At 34.3% G+C, this 17450-nt stretch overlaps 1 protein-coding gene across 1 annotated transcript; it reads left to right on the top strand.

Annotated features, from left to right (window-relative positions):
• Window positions 1-9981: 9981 nt before the first annotated feature.
• Window positions 9982-10941, top strand: LOC116422621 (putative olfactory receptor 52P1). Its single transcript, XM_031961495.1, has one exon. It carries the CDS (start codon window positions 9982-9984, stop codon window positions 10939-10941), a length of 960 nt encoding a protein of 319 aa, XP_031817355.1.
• Window positions 10942-17450: the final 6509 nt, after the last annotated feature.

Raw genomic sequence — 17450 nt, 5'->3', positions numbered from 1 at the left:
GTCAGCTGCCAAATCTTATCATTTCTACTTTCACAGTCTCTTTCACACCCAGCCATTTTCTATACACCTAGAGTTAGTTCAGACTCTAATCACCTCTACTTAAAATACAGACTTCTCTGTTTAGCTTTTAAAATTATTTATTACGTATCCCAGCCTACTTTTCCTTCTTCACTGAATATTTTCCCACTTCCTGTATTCTTTTTAAAAGCATTTTTCATAATAATGACTTTTTATTTTTCAAAATACATGCAAAGATAGTCTTTAGGAAACTTGTTCCACATTTCCTCCCTTTTCTCCCCACCCAGACAGAATATAATCCATTGTAAATTAAATATATACAATTTTTCTAAACATATTTCCACATATGTTCAAGACAAATCAGATCAAAAGGGAAAAAATAGAAAGAAAAAAATCCAAGCAAACTAACAACAAAAAAAGTAAAAATATTATGCTGTGGTATTCACAATGTGATTCACATTCGGTCTCCTTAGTTCTCTCTCTGGATGCAGAGAATGCTTTCTATTACAAATCTATTGGAATTAGCCTGAATCACCTCGTTATTGAAAAGAGCAAAAAGTCCATCACAGTTGATCATCACAGTCACATTATTGCTGTGTACAATGTTCTCTTGGTTCTATTCCATTTAGCATCAATTCAGGTAATTTTTTTCAGGTTTTTCTGAAATCAGACTGTTTATCTACTTGCTATATTCATTAATCCATACCAACCAATCTTCTCTATTCTTTACTCCCATTTCATCTTTCATCTCTAATCCTATGCACCACTTGTCTCACAAACGTAGAATAATAAACTCTTTTCTTATTTTTACCTCCCAAAGTTTTCTCTTCCTTTAAGATTCAATTCAAATGCCAAAATTATAGGGAGTGTCCAGAAGAGATTAATACCTCTTCTGGGAGGGTCTTTTCAAGACTTTTCCTACCTTGATGTCCCACTGATTTACCAATTCTCCCTTATGATTCCAAGAAGCTGTGTAGCAAGCATTTACAGCAGCCACACTATGGTAACCATTTTAGCATATGGGCTAAATCAGGGTGAGAGTGACTGAGGGGTCTCATATTCTCTGGTGAGTTAGAAAGGTATTTACTCCAAGCAAGTGAATAGGTGGATGAAAAGATTTGTTTCAATGATCATGCAGGTAGCTGAATCAGGCACTTAGAGCTTAGATATCAAAGAAGCCAATGTTAACCCTTTCAAGGCACTGACCACTCATCTTTACTTTGTTTTGTACTAGATTTTGATGACTCTGGAAGAGAGAATGAAGCAGATGACTTTGTTTAATAGACTCCAAAGATAAGTGTACCAGAAAAGAGGCTTTAGACTTCTGAATCCTTAGAGAGCTGCTGTGCTGACTTCATTGTATACCATGAAAACTAGACAGTCTACCAATACGTGCCAGAAAACAGAATTGCTTCTATTCAGATTGTCTCTGGAAGATTCTGAAGATCATCTGGCAAGATAAGATATCAGACAATGAGGTCTTTTCTAGAACTAAATTGTCAAGCATTCAAACTCTACTGTAGAGAGTGCAATTCTGTTGGGCAAGTCACATTTGAATGCCAAAAATACATTTGTCTAAAAGACTATATTGCAGGTAATTTATGCAAGGAAACACTCATAAGAGATCAAAAGAAGCAATACAAGGACAGTTCTCTCTGAGAAACTTTGGAATGAATTTCATGACATGAGAGAAATTAGTACAGGACCACCCAGCTTGGTATTCCTGCATCAAACAAGGCACTATGTTCTATGAGCAAAACAGAACTACAGTGCTCCAAAGAAATGTGAGATGCTCAAATTTAGGGATGTCTCCATTTCAAACGTTCATGTGGACTATTTGTGTCTGACCTGTGGTAAAGCATTCTAAGCTTGTATTGCTCTGATCAGTCATCTTTACAGGATTAGATCTTTTTACAGGTGAGCACCTGAGACATTGCCCAAGGTCACACAGTTAGTAAGGACCAGAGGCCAGATCTGAACTTAGAAAGGGAATTTTTCTGACCCATACCTAACATTCTATTTATTATGCCAACTAGCTGATATACTTAAGGATACACTTGCTAAAATATAGACACTTTTCTCCTTCCCATCCCTCATGGTTACTTTAATCAGGGCAGCAATTTGTGATTCTGCCTAAACTCAGTCACAAAATAACAATGATAATAGTTAGCCTTTATATGGTACTTTAATGTATGCAACTTAATATATGTTAATTCATTTGATTCTCTTAATGAGCCTAAGATAGATATTATTATTATACTAATTTTATAATTGAGATAATTGAGGCATAGAAGTTAAGTGACTTGCAAATATCCACAGCTAGTAGTTGTCTGAGCAAATTAGAATTCATTATTTTCCTGACTTCCAAGTCAGTGTTCTAGCCACAGTACCATCTAGCTGCTGTTACAATTCACAGAGACTGGCCTTATGTCTCAGGTGAAAGAAAGCATAATATTGACTTAGCCAGAACTCTGACTTACTAAATTCTAAGGACTAACTTCTTATGTCTTTAAAGGAAACTAGCCACTCTACATCAAAAGATATTCTTCTATATTTTCCTGAAATTTGGGATGAAGTGTGTAATAGATTTGCAGGGTTTGAAGTCCTAGAATGAGAGACATATAAAATCATTGGGATTTAGTGGAACTAGTGAGAATATTATCTGGCTTGAACTGGATGTGAATTAAAAGTCCCACATTTTGTGAATGACTATTCCTTTGTTAGAGAAAAAAGGATTGGGTCCTAGGAAGTAGTCTCATCTTAGATGGAAACTAAGATTGTTTGTGTTTGGTCTGTCCTTTTCTCCTACATCACACTATCTATGGACTTGAAGAATGTATGATATGTTGTATACTTGAATATTAGAATGTAAACCTGAAACTTGAGTGTTCAATATTCAATTAGTACTACTGAACAGAACTATATCATAGTCAGTCACAGTCAATAAAATTTTAAATATTTGATTTGTTCAACATTATACTAAGACTCAATATGGTCCTTTCTAAGAAGAGATATTCTAATGAGAGAAACATGGAAACAACAAACATTCAGCAGTATATAAATGCATATGAGTATTCTCAGAAGGAAGTGCTACCAATAGTGGTGAATGGAAAGACCTTTCAAGAAGATAGGATTTAAGTTGCATAAGAATCTTGGATTCAGGAGGCAGAGATAAGTAGAACATTATAGGTATGGGAGACAGCCAGTGGAAAGACAGTATGAAAAATATGGAAAAGGTCAAAGCATTATGCATTATAATGTCACTATATTATAAATGACATGGAGCAGAGTAGAGTGTAAGAAGATTGAAAAAGTAGGAAAGATCCATGTTGAAAAGCATTTTAAAATCTAAAGAAATGATTTTACATTTGATCCTAGAGGTAGTAAACTGATGTTTGCAGAATGAGAGAAGGAATGCATGATGCGTTAGACCTGTACTTTAGGAGGATCAGTTTGACAGCTGAATGCCAGATGGATTGGAGCAGAAAAATACACAAAGCAAGGGAGATTGATTAGAAATCTACTGTAACAGTCCAGAAATTAGGTGACAAGAGTCTGTACTCAGAATAGTGGATATATGAGTAAAGTGAAGGAGATATCCATAAAATATTCCATGAATGTAGACATGATAAGACTTGGAAACAGAACTGAGTGCAGCATCGATGTTCTGAGTCTGTGTGACTGGGGAAATGGTGCAAGCCTTGACAGTAACAAGGAAAATTAGAGATGGGAGGTGATATATGAAGAAAGACAATGAATTGTTTTGGACATATTGAATTAGAGATATTTAGGGAAACTTCAACTGAAGATATTCACTTGATACTGGGTAATATGTAACTAGGATGTCAGGAGAGAAGTTAGAGATGGATAAATAGATCTGAAGATTATAAGCATAGGGATTATAATTGAACCCATGGGAGTTGATGATATTGCCAAGCAAAATAGTATAGAGGATAAGAGAAAGAGACCTGGACAGAGCCTTAGGGGACAAGTGGTTATGAGCTGCACAAAAGTTCAGCAAAGGAGACCAGAAAAGACTGATTGAGTGTGAAATCTCTGTCTCTATTCCAACCTCTGTCTCTTCTTTTCTTCATCTTATGCTTCATCATAATATGCCTAGAATTCTGGGATTTTCCTCTGATGAATTTAACTCAATTTAACATTTATTATTTAATATGTTTGAAGCACTGTGTTAAGCATGGAGCATGTAGAATCAACAAAGCTCCCTGTCCAGAGACATGGGCTCATGAAGACTATTCAGAATGGAAAGGGGTGGCTCCATTTGTATGAGTCAGAGGAACAGAAGAGCCATCCTTAGCTGAAGGACCAGAATAGGGAGGGACTTTTCCTGCCTGAAATCTGGGTAGTGAAGAGAAATGAAGCCCCTCTAGAAAGTCTAGTCCTAGAATACCTGCCTGCCACTTTCCATTATTTTTCTTTTACTGAGATTGTACATGCCAACAAAAGTCCTTGGATGGGGAGTAAACCAATGTCCCAGAGATTTCAGAACCTTCCTGCTGCCCTGGAAACTATATCTTGAGGGAACAGACCTTATCATAAAGAAAGCATCTCAGCCAACTCAAGTGGAGAAGTCCCTTTTGTTTGTTCAAGAATTAGTTCTTATTATATTTGGTGAGTAACTTAAGAAGTGGACATCAAAGTTATCTGGATCTACATATTTCCAGATGAGAATATAGTGAAACCAACAGCAGAAAAGGCACAGGATGTGTGTTCAGTGATTGGTCTGGAGAAATAATCTAATGTCCGAGTCAAGGACTAGAATTGGACAGATTAGATAGGATTTTAGATCTAGAAAGGGCATTAGAAATTACTTTATTCAACCATTTCTTTTTATAATTGATAAAGCTGATACCTAGAGAGGGTCATGTCTTGCTTGGTTTACATAGTAAAAATTAGGGAAGCATTGCAATAGAACTCAGATTTCTGAACTCTAGTTCACAGCTCTTTCACTTGTATTTACATTATTTTCCTCAAGTGAGGTTGAGGAATGCTCTGAGTGTAGGGGTCAGGTAGGGGCCAGAGCAAAAGCTGGGTCAAAGGTTTGTTTTCAGGAATTCAGCATTTATTTAGAGATGTGTTTATGCTGTGCATTGATCATCCTGTAGGAAGATCCAGCAGATGGGTCTTTGAGCTGGAGTGACAGTTAAGCACAATGAAACCTGTGTCTGACTTCCGTACTTCAGCAGAGACTCTGAGGTAAGGTGCTTATAGGAAATCAACCATCAGGGACAGACACAGCTCATTATTTATATTATAATATAAATCATTATTATTTTGTTGTTGATATTATTTTAAAAAGCATTTATATAGTACCATAAGTGCAAATCTCATTTTATCCTTACAATAACTTTGTGAGATAAGTGCTATAACTATTCCCATTTTTAGATCTTGCAACTAAGGTAGATAGAGATTAAACGATTTGCCAGGGATACACTGCTTGTAAACACAAGAGGCTAGATTTGATGTTAGGTTTTCCTTTCTCTGAGTCCTGCAGTCTATCCACTGTTCAACTAACTGCACAAAATACATTTTCTCTAAAAGAGAATATCTAGAGATAGTGCAATATTTCCGTCCTGTCTAATGTATATGTGTTTGTGTATGTACATATGTGTGCCTGTGTGCCTGTGTTTTGGGAAAAGAATATAATCAGAACACAGATAAATGATATTTAAGAGGACAAGGTATAGGAAAGGATTGTGGCCAATTTCATGTGCTAATTAGAAAATGTCTGGGATAGCCATCATATCTTATTCTGTAACAAACTCTGCAAAAGGCAGAGTATTGGAACTCCTGAGATGAATGAGTTATGAATGAATTACCCTTAAGAAATAAAATTCTGGTAGGGAGATAAAACATAAAATGCCATCAGCTATATAATCCATTAGTTTTATAGAATCCCAAACAAGAGGAGAGATGTTCCTGGTAACATGAGAACGCTTGTCAAGTAAATTGTCCAGATTATGTAAATGCATGAGAATTTCAAAACAAGGAGAGAGTTCACTTATGGGGATAGGAATGGTCAAGGAAGGCTTTATAGACTAGGTAGAATTTTACTTGACTTTGAAGTATGAGGGGATAGAGAGAGGAAAAAGTTTATTTTCCTATTATGAGAATGGCACTAGCAAAAACACATAGAGAGGAAATTACATGATAGAGAAGTTCAGAATTGAAGAAATCTGCAACATCAAAATTCTAACAATTTGCTTTGATAATTTATTTGAAAACAATAATTGTATATATAAATGAATTTTTAAATGTAAAAGAGACCAAGTAGAGTATAGACATATTTCAAAATATTCAGGTTAGGTTCGAGACCATCACTATAAAGCAAGTCATAGGAATTTTTATTTTCCAGTTTATGTATATCTATTTGATTTCCAATAAGTTATACTATATTGTCATATATTAAGTGAAATATATATATATATATATATATATATATATAAACACACATAGAAAATATATATGATATATATTTTATGTTGTTATATAATATGACATATAATAATTTGAGATATAATATATATATATATATCATATTATGTATTTATTTTAAAGGACTTTATTACTAAAAAGCTATCACCTAAACCTTCAGCAAGTTGTAACTTTTTTTGACAATGGAGGGTCTTTCCTTAGTGATAGCTGCTAGCTGATCAGGGTGGTAGCTACTTAAGGTGGGGTAGCTGTGGCAATTTTAAAAATAAGACAACAATGAAGTATGCCACATAGATTGATTCTTCCTTTCATTTGAACACTTAAAAGGAAATTGTAGGGTAATTTATTGGCCTAATTTCATTGTTGTTATTTCTCAGGAATAGAGAAGTCTGAAGAGAGGGATAAAGAATAAAATGACCATATAACATGTATTGTTGATTCAGTTCTCTGTCTCATATGGGTGCTTGTGTGACATCCCCAAAACAACTGCAATTTAAAGATCACTGATCATTATAACAGATATAATAATGAAAAATTTGAAATATTGTGAGAATGACCAAAATGTCACACAGAGTCACAATGTGAGCACATACTTTTGAAAAGGTGGAACTTGTTTGATGTTGGGTTGCCACAAAACTTCAACTGGTAAAGTCCATAATGCTGTGATGCTCAATAATGTGAAATGCAATAAAAGAGGGCATGCCTGTAATGGATAAAACTGTTCAAAAATCTGGAAGATCTGGATTTAAGAATGATCTCTGATACATACCAACTGTATGTAACTCTAGGGAAGTCAATTAAAATCTTGGTGCTCCTGGTATTTATCCAAGACTGGTGAGTATTTGTATTGGTGGAGGGTGTAGTTTCACCAGGTTCCTTCAGTAAAAAAAAAATCAGGATCCAGTCCAAGAAAAATTACAAGATTGTGTTTATCTGGCTTGAAAGAAATTCACAAAAAGAACTCCGGTTTTAATTTCACATAAAGTTTGTAAGCAACATGGTATCATTTTTAATGTTCCAGCTAGGTGATAAGCAAGATAGAGTGTCTGGTCTGAAGGCAGAAAGATTCATCTTCCTGAATTCAAATTTGGCCTTGGACACTCGTTAATTGTCATCCAGGCCTTTTTTGCCTCAGTTTCTTCATCTGTAAAATGAACTAGAGAAGGAAATGGCAAACTACTATAGTATTTCAATCAAGAAAGCCCCAAATGGGATCATGAAGAGCTGAATATGACTGAAAAATTACAACAACAAATCACTTCTAAAGGGTTGCAGTAATTGTATTATGTCCAGAGAGAGGAATATATAGTTCTGCTTTTCTCTTTCTCTTTCAGCTTTTATCTGGAACTCTGGGTACAGTTCCAGTTGTCAAACTTTATGAGAGACTTTGATAAACTAGGTAACACACAAGTAAATTCGAAAGCTAGAGGGCTGATAGCTTTACCATATGGACAATAGTTGATGCAATTTAGGATGATTAATTTGGAGAAGAATAGGGACACAATTAAATCATTTATTAATATTTCCTGAGTATCAGAATCACAGGGGAAACAATGGTGCAAAAGATATAGTCCCTGTTTTCAAAGAACATTCCCTCAGGTTGAGAAAAGAAAAAGATACACAGACACTGAAAAAATATATAATAGGATGTGTCCTCAGATAGAAAAGGTAAATAGAATTTCAAAGAAAGGGGATTCTTCCATTTGGCAGTTGGTTAAGGATTGAGAATAATTCTGGAAGACGTGGCTGAGAATATGGAATTTTAGTTGAGTCTTAAACAATAGGTCTTTTGTTTTTCTTTTGTTCTTAAAGATATCATGAGTAGCAAGTGAATTGGATTTCAGTGAGGAAGGGCTGTGCAAAGTCACCAGCTTCACTCTCTCCTCCAGAGATATCTGAATTAAGTGACAAGATATAGCTCCCAGTTAAAGTCTCACTTGGTCATTATTTAGGCTCTCATTATTTCTGTTTTGGCCAGAAACCTGAGGATTCCAGGCTCGAGGGGAGAAAGAAGGAGACTGTCCATCTTGGAATCAGAGAAGAGTCTAGGGCTATGGAAGTTAAGGCTATTAGTGATTGTTTTGTTGACAAGACAAGTCATATTTTGTAAATGGCTGACACTCTGAATAGGTGCACTGGAATCAGACAACCGAGCACTTAAGGCTAATTATCTATTGGACAATATTCATTAGCATATGCTTGAAAAATGACTTGTCTCACTATACCATGCTGGCTTGATCTTTTGGTGTATACAAATAATTGTAGAAGGGATTCAAGGGGTGGAGTGAGACAAGCCAGAGTCACTTTGGAGGAGGACGAGGAGAAGGGAGGCCAGTGGAGAGCGTGTAGCATTTGTTGATCCCTTCACTTTTCCCCTAAAGACCAAGAACTTTTGCTTAATCTGACTCCAGCTGATTCTGAGACCTCCAGGGAGCTAACCTGGATTTCACAATATTCCTTATCCTATATGGAAGGAGAGAGATAGAAAAGATGACTAAGAGAGGAAAACATGATTTTTAAATAAGGAAACTATATCCTAAGGATTTTCATTAGAGAGAGACAAACTAACATGAACATACATGGAACTACTTTAGGATAGAGAGAAAACATGATGGAACTGATAGATCAGAATTTGAGATTTCTCATTTTTATTGTGGAGAAAAATGCCAAAAGGACAAGTGACTTAAAGTTACTCAATGAGGACAGATTAAGGTCAGGACTTTAGACTTCTACAAAATACTTCATAATTTCTCAGCATCAAACTGTAAATGGGGACACTTATGGGTTTAGAGGCCATGAGTATGATATAGTAGAATAGTGAATTCAAAGTCAAGAGAGATCTCAATTTTAATCCCACATCCAAAATTTACTGGGTGTTTCAATATATTCCTTTAACATTTCTGAGTTTTAGTTTGCTCAATGCCTACAATATTTACCTCATTGTGTGTGTTGGTGAGAATCAAATGAAATGAAGTTTATAAATCACTTTAATGTAAGTTATTGTTATAATTTTCATCATTTTATTATTTTAAAATGTTCTCATTTAAGAGAGAACATATTTGAGATCAAGGTATGATGAATGGAAAAAGAACTCTGCTCTAGAAGTCAATAATCCTACTCCTAATCATACATTTGCTAGTCATTTAATAGTTTTAAAACAATCACTTGTCCTTTCTGTATTTATTTCTTAAACACAAAAGGTGAGTCCTATCCTATCCATTTCCCAGGGAATTACAGAGAGACTTATCTTTGAAAAGGAAAAGAAAAGAAAAAGGTCATTGAAAAATGGGAGCTGTTATTATCACTACAGTTGGGCTGAAGTCCTCAGAGGGAGAGTTGTATATATCTGCGGATAGGAAAACTAGAATTATTTCTCACTGGGAAGAATAATCTGAGAAAGTTAATAATTTTAGACCTTTTGATTAGTTCATTGTCATTTGACATTTCTGTCCCTATTTTTCAGGATGGGTTCACTGTGAGTCATAGCTCAGTCTTAAGGGTACCACCATGGTGGTAAATGCCTCTATCTCCAGCTTCTCATCCTTTTTCTTGGTTGGTATTCCTGGTCTAGAAGTCTTCCACTGTTGGTTGAGCATCCCTGTTTGCCTTCTGTATGTGCTGACCCTCATGGGGAATGGTCTCATTGTGCTTGTGATAAGAGAAGAATCCAGCCTTCATCAGCCCATGTTCTTTTTTCTTTGTATGCTGGCCTTTGATGATATAGCCATTGCCTCAACCACAGCCCCCAGGATGCTTGACATATTTTGGCTGGATGCTCATGTCATTGGATTTGATGTCTGCCTGGCCCAAATGTACTTAATCCACACCTTTTCCATCATTGAATCAGCTATTTTGGTAGCTATGGCCTTTGACCGTTATGTTGCCATTTGCCATCCCCTGCATTATGCTACTATCCTGACCACTCCTTTGGTCATCAGGCTAGGGCTGGTAAGTGTGGCCCGAGGGGCCATTATGGTTTTGCCATGCCCATTACTCATTAAACGGTTGAAATATTGTACTCAGAATGTTATACAACATGCCTATTGTGAACACATGGCTGTGGTGAAGCTTGCCTGCACCAACACTTACATAAACCGTAGCTACGGTATCTTTGTGGCCCTCTCAGTCATAATTATGGACATTGTACTTATTTCTGTGTCCTATGTCAAGATCCTTCAGGCTGTCTTCCGACTTTCCTCCAAGGATGCCCGCTCTAAGGCATTAGGCACTTGTGCTGCCCATATCTGCACTATCCTCATCACCTACTTACCTTCATTATTTAGTTTTCTCACTCACCGCATTGGTAAGAGAGTGCCCCCATCCCTTCACATCATCTTTGCCACTATATATCTCCTTGTGCCTCCTGCAGTCAATCCACTAGTCTATGGTGTCAAGACAAAGCAGATTCGTGACCAAGTGATCATCCTCTTCCTCAAAAAAAAGGAGAATGTCTCCAAGCACAAGTAGAGACTCAGATATGTAATTTCTTGACTATCACCAGGTTTGGGCTGAGAGGACAATATAATTGATCTTCTCCCTACATTTGACCTATTTGCAAACCCTGACATATTTTGTCTACACTTATCTTGCCCACAATTTTGGGTAGAATATAATGAGATAGTTCTTAAAGTGACTTTTTGTTTTTATTTTTTAGGAGGTAATTGGAGTTAAGTGACTTGTCCAGGTCATACAACTAGTAAATATCTGAAATCAGACTTGAGATGTGCCACTTAGCTGCCCTACAATGAGATAGTTCTAATATAACTGACTAATTTCAGTCTGTCTTGAAGCTGTTCCTTATATTTACTTTGACCTGATTTCATTACCTCCATAGTACTGGTCAGATTTTGAGGCCCCAACAAAACTCTTGTCTCTGATCTGGGAGAAATAACATATCCACTATTATGAATAAGTTTTAATTGAACATAGAGTAGTAAACCTCTTGGAATATCACTCACTTTTTCTTGTAAGACAAGGCAGTTTTGCATTTTAAAATTTCTCAAAAAATAGATTAACCTTCATTTCAAAGATGTTTAATCAGGTTAGAAAATATAATTTGGGGGTTCAAAGAAGTTTGTCTGTGAGAGTTATTGTGGGTGACTTTTTTACAATGTGGAATTGTTTTTATTTATTTTGTTAAACATTTCCCAATCATACAAGTTTTAAAAAATTTATTATTTTTAATATTCCTAAACTTTTTTGAGTTCCAAATTCTTTCCTGCTTTTAAGATCATCTTCTACCCACTGAGAAGACAAGCAATGAGATATATATTATATATCTTTCAAACCATTCAAAATGTATTTCATGATAACCATGTTGCAAAAAAGCAAGAAAACAAAGTGAAAAAATTATGTTTCCATCTGAGCTCAGTCCATCACTTTTCTCTCTCTGGAGGTGGATACTATTCTTCACCATGAGTCCTTTGGAATTGTTTTGGATTATTGTATTAATAAGCAAAGCAGCTAAGTTTTTCTCACTTGATCATTGTTACAATATTATTGTTAATGTAACCATGCTGTCCTCGTTCTGCTCCTTCCCAGGTTTTTCTGAAACCATCTCCCTTGTCAGTTCTTACAGAACAGTAATCTTTGATCATAATTTTATACCACAAAATTGTTTAGATATTCTCTAATTGATGACCATTCCTTCAGTTTCCCATTTTTTTGTCATCACAAAAAGATCCCTTAACATTTTTTGTACTTTGGTATTTTTGTACTTCCTTTTCCTCTAATTTCTTTGGTTTATTGACATAGTAAGATTATTACTGGGTCAAATGGTATGCACAGGTTTCTTTTTTTCAATTCACATTTATCTTTTTTTTTCCAGTATGGCTTTTCTTTTTTTCCCTTTTTTAAAAAAATAATTGTTTTTATTTTCAAAATACATGCAAAGATAATTTTCCACATTCACACTTGCAAAACCTTGTATTCCAAAATTTTCTTCCTCCCTTTTCCCTACCCCTTCCCTTAGATAGCAAGAAGTCCAATTTAGGCTAAACATGTACAATTCTTCTATACATATTTCACATTTAACATACTGCACAAGAAAAATCAGATCAAAAAGGAAAAAAAAATGAGAAAGAAACAAAAAGGCAAGCAAACCACAACAAAAAGGTGAAAATACCCATCCACATTCAGTCCCCACAGTCCTATATGGATGCAGATGGCTCTCTTCATTACAAGGTGACCTGAACCACCTCACTGTTGAAAAGAGCCAAATCCAGCAGAGTTGATCATCACATAATCTTGTTGTCATTGTGTTCAATGTTCTCTTATCTCTACTCACTTCGTTTAACATCAGTTCATGTCTCTCCAAGCCTCTCTGAAATCATCCTGCTGATTGTTTCTTATAGAACATAATATTCCATAATATTCATATACCATAACTTATTCAGCCATTCTCCATCTGAGATCTTTAGAGATCTCTGGCCATCATTTCATAAGAACAATGGTTTAAATACACAATGGAGTGCTCAAGAACAGCCATGTGCAAGCCCAAGATCTTTTATTCACCAGTTCACATCCTGCCTAGCTGATCTCCTGCTGACTCCCTGTGAACTCCTGATGAACTCCATCCAAGTCAAAGAGAACTTACTTCCTCATCCCACAGTTTAAATAGGGTCTATGAGGTCATATGCACAGTCAATCAGAGAAGGAGATGCCTCACGTTAATGATGCGATCTCAATGTGACCAGAGTTCCTGCCCACAGGTGGTCTCTATTTACTCACAGAAACCACTTCTGAGGGGCTCTGGCATTATTGCGTCTGACTCCTGTTTGCACTGCGCCTGACTCCTCCAATATATATTAAATCAAATATATATATGAACTTATTTATACAATTCCCTTCCTGCACAAGAAAAAAGATAAAAAAGAAAGTAAATAAGAAAACAAAATGCAAGTGAAAAACAACAAAAAGAGTGCGAATGTTTTGTTGTGAATCACATTCATTTCCCTCAGTCCCCTCTCTGGGTGTAGATGGCTCTCTTCATTATAAGATCATTGGAATTGGCATCAAACATTTCATTGTTGGAAAGAGTCATGTTCATCAGAATTGATTGTCATATAATCATATTGTTACAGTGTAAAATGATCTCCTGGTTCTGCTCATTTTACTTAGCATCAGTTAATGTAAGTCTCTCCAGGGCTCTCTACAATCATCCTCTTGATCATTTCTTATAGAACAATAATATTCCATAACATTCATGTACCATAACTTATTCAGTCATTCTCCAATTGATGGACATCTACTCAGTTTCCAGTTTCTGGCCACTACAAAGAGGGCTGCCACAAACATTTTTGCACATACAGGTCCCTTTCCTTCCTTTAAGATTTCTTTGAGATATATGCCCAATAGAAACACTGCTGTATCAAAGGGTATACACAGTTGGATGACTTTTTGAACATAAGAACAATAATATTCCATTATATTCATATACCATAACTTACCCAGTCATTCTCTCACAGATGAAGATCCATTTAATTTCCAGTTCCTTGCCACTACAGAAAGAGATGCTATAAACATTTTTTCACATATGGATCCTTTTCTTTCTTTTATGATTTCTTTTGGATACAGACCCACTAGTGACACTGCTACATCAAAAGGTATGCACAGATTTGTAGCCCTTTGGCCATAGTTCCAAATTGCTCTACATAATGATTATATCATTTCATAACATCACCTATGATGCATTAGTGTCCCAGTTTTTCCACATTCCTTCCAACATTGTCTTTTTGTATATGCACAATTCTACATAATGATTATATCATTTCATAACATCACCTACGATGCATTAGTGTCCCAGTTTTTCCACATTCCTTCCAACATTGTCTTTTTGTATATGCACAATTTTATAGCACAAAATACTCCAAAAAATAGTTTGATCAGTTCACAACTTTACCAATGGTATATTAGTGTTTTTGTTTTTCTTCATCTTTTTCATCATTTGTCATTTTTCTTTTTTGTCATGTTAGTCTTTATGATAGGTATCAGGTGGTACCTCAGAATTGTTTTAATTTTAATTTCTCTAATTAATAGTAATTTAGAGCATTTTCTTATTACTAGAGATAGCTTTGGTTTCTTTTTTAAAAAACAGTTTATCTTTATGAAATAAAATAATTTCAATAATAGTATTTCTTTTAAATATACAACAAAATTATTTAATTTTTTCCCCCTCTCTGTAGAGATGACTATCATTAGATACAAATTGGTATCTTTCTATGTATATATATTTATGTATATATATATATATATAATATGAAATTTTTCATACTTTTATTTATAATTTCTTTTTCTGGATGAAGATAACATTTTTATTTATATGTCCTTTATATTTAATTTGGGTATTTATAATTGTCAAAATAATTTATTCACTTTAAGTTGTTCTTAAAGCAATATTGCTGTTACTATATAAATTTTTCTCTTGGTTCTGCTCATTTCGCTCTTCATTTCATCCAAAAATTTCCATGTTTTTAAAAAAATCATTAAGTTTATCATTTCTTATGGCTCAGTAGTATTTCATCACATCTATATACCTAAATTTGTTTAGCCAATCCCTAATTGATGGATATCCCTGCAATTTCCAATTCTTTGCTACCACAATGAGAATAATTGTAAACATTTTAGAACATATATTCTTTTCCTTTTCCTCTACTTATCTTCAGAAATAGACTAAGTGGTATTTCTAGGTTAAAAGGCATAAATAATGACTCTTTGGGAACAATTCCAGATTGCTCTCCAGAATGCTTGATCATTTAACAATTCCAAGGACATTTTCCCTTATCCTGTTGGTTTCCCTTTTTTTCCACATCCCCTTCAACATTTGTCACTTTTCCATTTTATCCTTTTAGTCACTCTGAAAGGTGGAAAACGGTAGCTCAAGGATGTTTTAATTTGCATCTTTCTAGGCAGTAATGATTTAGGCATTTTTCATATGACTCTAAATGGTTTTGATTTTTTTTTTTCAGAAAAAAATTAGCTGTTGATGTTCTCTGACCATTTATCAGTTGGAGAATGGTTCATATTCTTATGGATTTAAAAAAAGGTCTTTAAATAGTTTAAATGAGACTTAATGTCATAAACTGTTTATAATTTTTCCTTTAATTTTCTGCTTTCCTTGTAATCTTGGTTACATGTTTTCATTAAAAAATCTTTTAAAATTAATGTAATCAAAATGTTCCTTTTTATATCTTACTTTGATTCTATCACTTATTTATTCATAAATTATTCACCTATTAGTCTGATAAATAATACATTCAATATTCTTTTAATTTTCTTGTAAATTTTCTCTTTATATCTATAGCCAGTATCTATTTTGATCTCACCTTGTAAATGGTGTAAGATATTGTACAATGCCTAGTTTCTACCACACTGCTTTACAGTTTTACCAGTTTACCAACCATTTCCCCCAAATTATGAATCTTTATTTCAAAAACTTGTTTGTATATTTGTCAAATAAAAGGTTTTTATATGTATTTGCTTCTGTAAATTGTATGTCTACTCTACTACATTGAGCTATCTTTCTGTTTCTTAATTAATGCCAGATGATTTTGGTAATTGCTGTTTTATAATGTTATTTAAGATCTGTTATCACTAACTCTCCTTTTACATTTCTTACTTTCTTTGATATTCTTGATTTTTTGTTTTTTGAAAGGAATTTTATTATTTTTCTAAACCAATAAAATTTTTATAATTAAATTGGAATTGTATTGAATATACAAATTAGGACAAAATTGTAATTTTTATTATATTGGCCTTGCCTATTCATAAATAATTTATATTTTCCAGTTACTGAAATCTGATTTTATTTGTATAAAAACTAATTTTTAAAATTAATTTGGCTATAATTTGGCTTTGTTTTGGCAAGTGTATTCCCAAGTATTTCTTACTGTTTAGATTTGTTTACTTTAATTTTTCTTTTCTTTTCTTTTCTTTTTTTTTTTTTTTTGTGAGGCAATTAGTATTATGTGACTTGTTTAGAGCCACATAGGTAGGGTTAAACACCTGCATAAGGACAAACAGAAAGACTGAGATATTCTTTTTTTCTGCTCTTTTCACTGTAAGTGGCCAAATTGGAATGTAAAGAGAAGACAAATGATTCCATTCTCACATAACTTCTGACAGATTAGAGGCTTTCTGCCCTAATTCTCACTGTTTTCCATGTTTCATAAGATGAATGTTGCAATATCATCTCAGCATGAGAAGTACAAGAGAAAAAGGAGATTGTCTTAGGTAAACACAGAATACAGAGACATCATTCTTTTCTGTACCACAAAGAACAGATAAAACAAGCTGATACTGAGAACTTTCTTAGGATAGAGAACAAGGGCAGCAACTTAAGCTTTTTTCTTGGAGAATAGTTTTGGAAGGAAGGAAGGATTGGGAGGTTTTATTGCCTGAAAACTGCCTTTTGGTGGCAGTATTCTCCTTTCTTGTTCCCAAGCTCAAATCTTGAATTTGAACTTTCTGAGGCCTTTTGAAATTCTTTGCTGCTCACTCAGATGTTTAACAAATTATTGTAGCTGGCTGTTTTTAACTTTTGCTAGAGCAGACTTTCAATTATAGGAGTCCAGAAAATAATATTTATTCCCAGCTACTAATTCTGTCACTCTCTGAGTGTTTCTGGTACCAGGTTTAAGTATTCTATTAATGAAGCTATTCATGTAGATTTTTTAAAAAAAATCAGTACTATGTAGCAAACATTTAAAATTGAGCTGCTTTTTCAAATGCAGGAATATATATATATATATATATATATATATATTTACATACAGATACACACATATGTGTAGCTATATATGAATGCATGTGTGAATGTATTATACAGATATACACTATATTATCTATATATTTGTATATATTTATGTTTAGACATAAATCATGTGTAGGATCAGCCTATTAAGGGGAACTTTGGCAAGAATATTGCCAACAATGACTGAGAGAGACACCCCTGACCCTCCATGATTGTCACAAAAAAA

The sequence above is a fragment of the Sarcophilus harrisii genome, chromosome 3, assembly GCF_902635505.1.
Source record: "Sarcophilus harrisii chromosome 3, mSarHar1.11, whole genome shotgun sequence".
In the NCBI taxonomy this organism is placed as follows: domain Eukaryota; kingdom Metazoa; phylum Chordata; class Mammalia; order Dasyuromorphia; family Dasyuridae; genus Sarcophilus; species Sarcophilus harrisii.
Note: the sequence above shows the minus strand (reverse complement) of the source record. Positions and strands in the feature narration are given on the sequence as shown.

Bases quoted from the DNA above. Each gene is read 5' to 3' on its own strand.
- LOC116422621 (XM_031961495.1), top strand. From the start codon at position 9,982: ATGGTGGTAAATGCCTCTATCTCCAGCTTCTCATCCTTTTTCTTGGTT.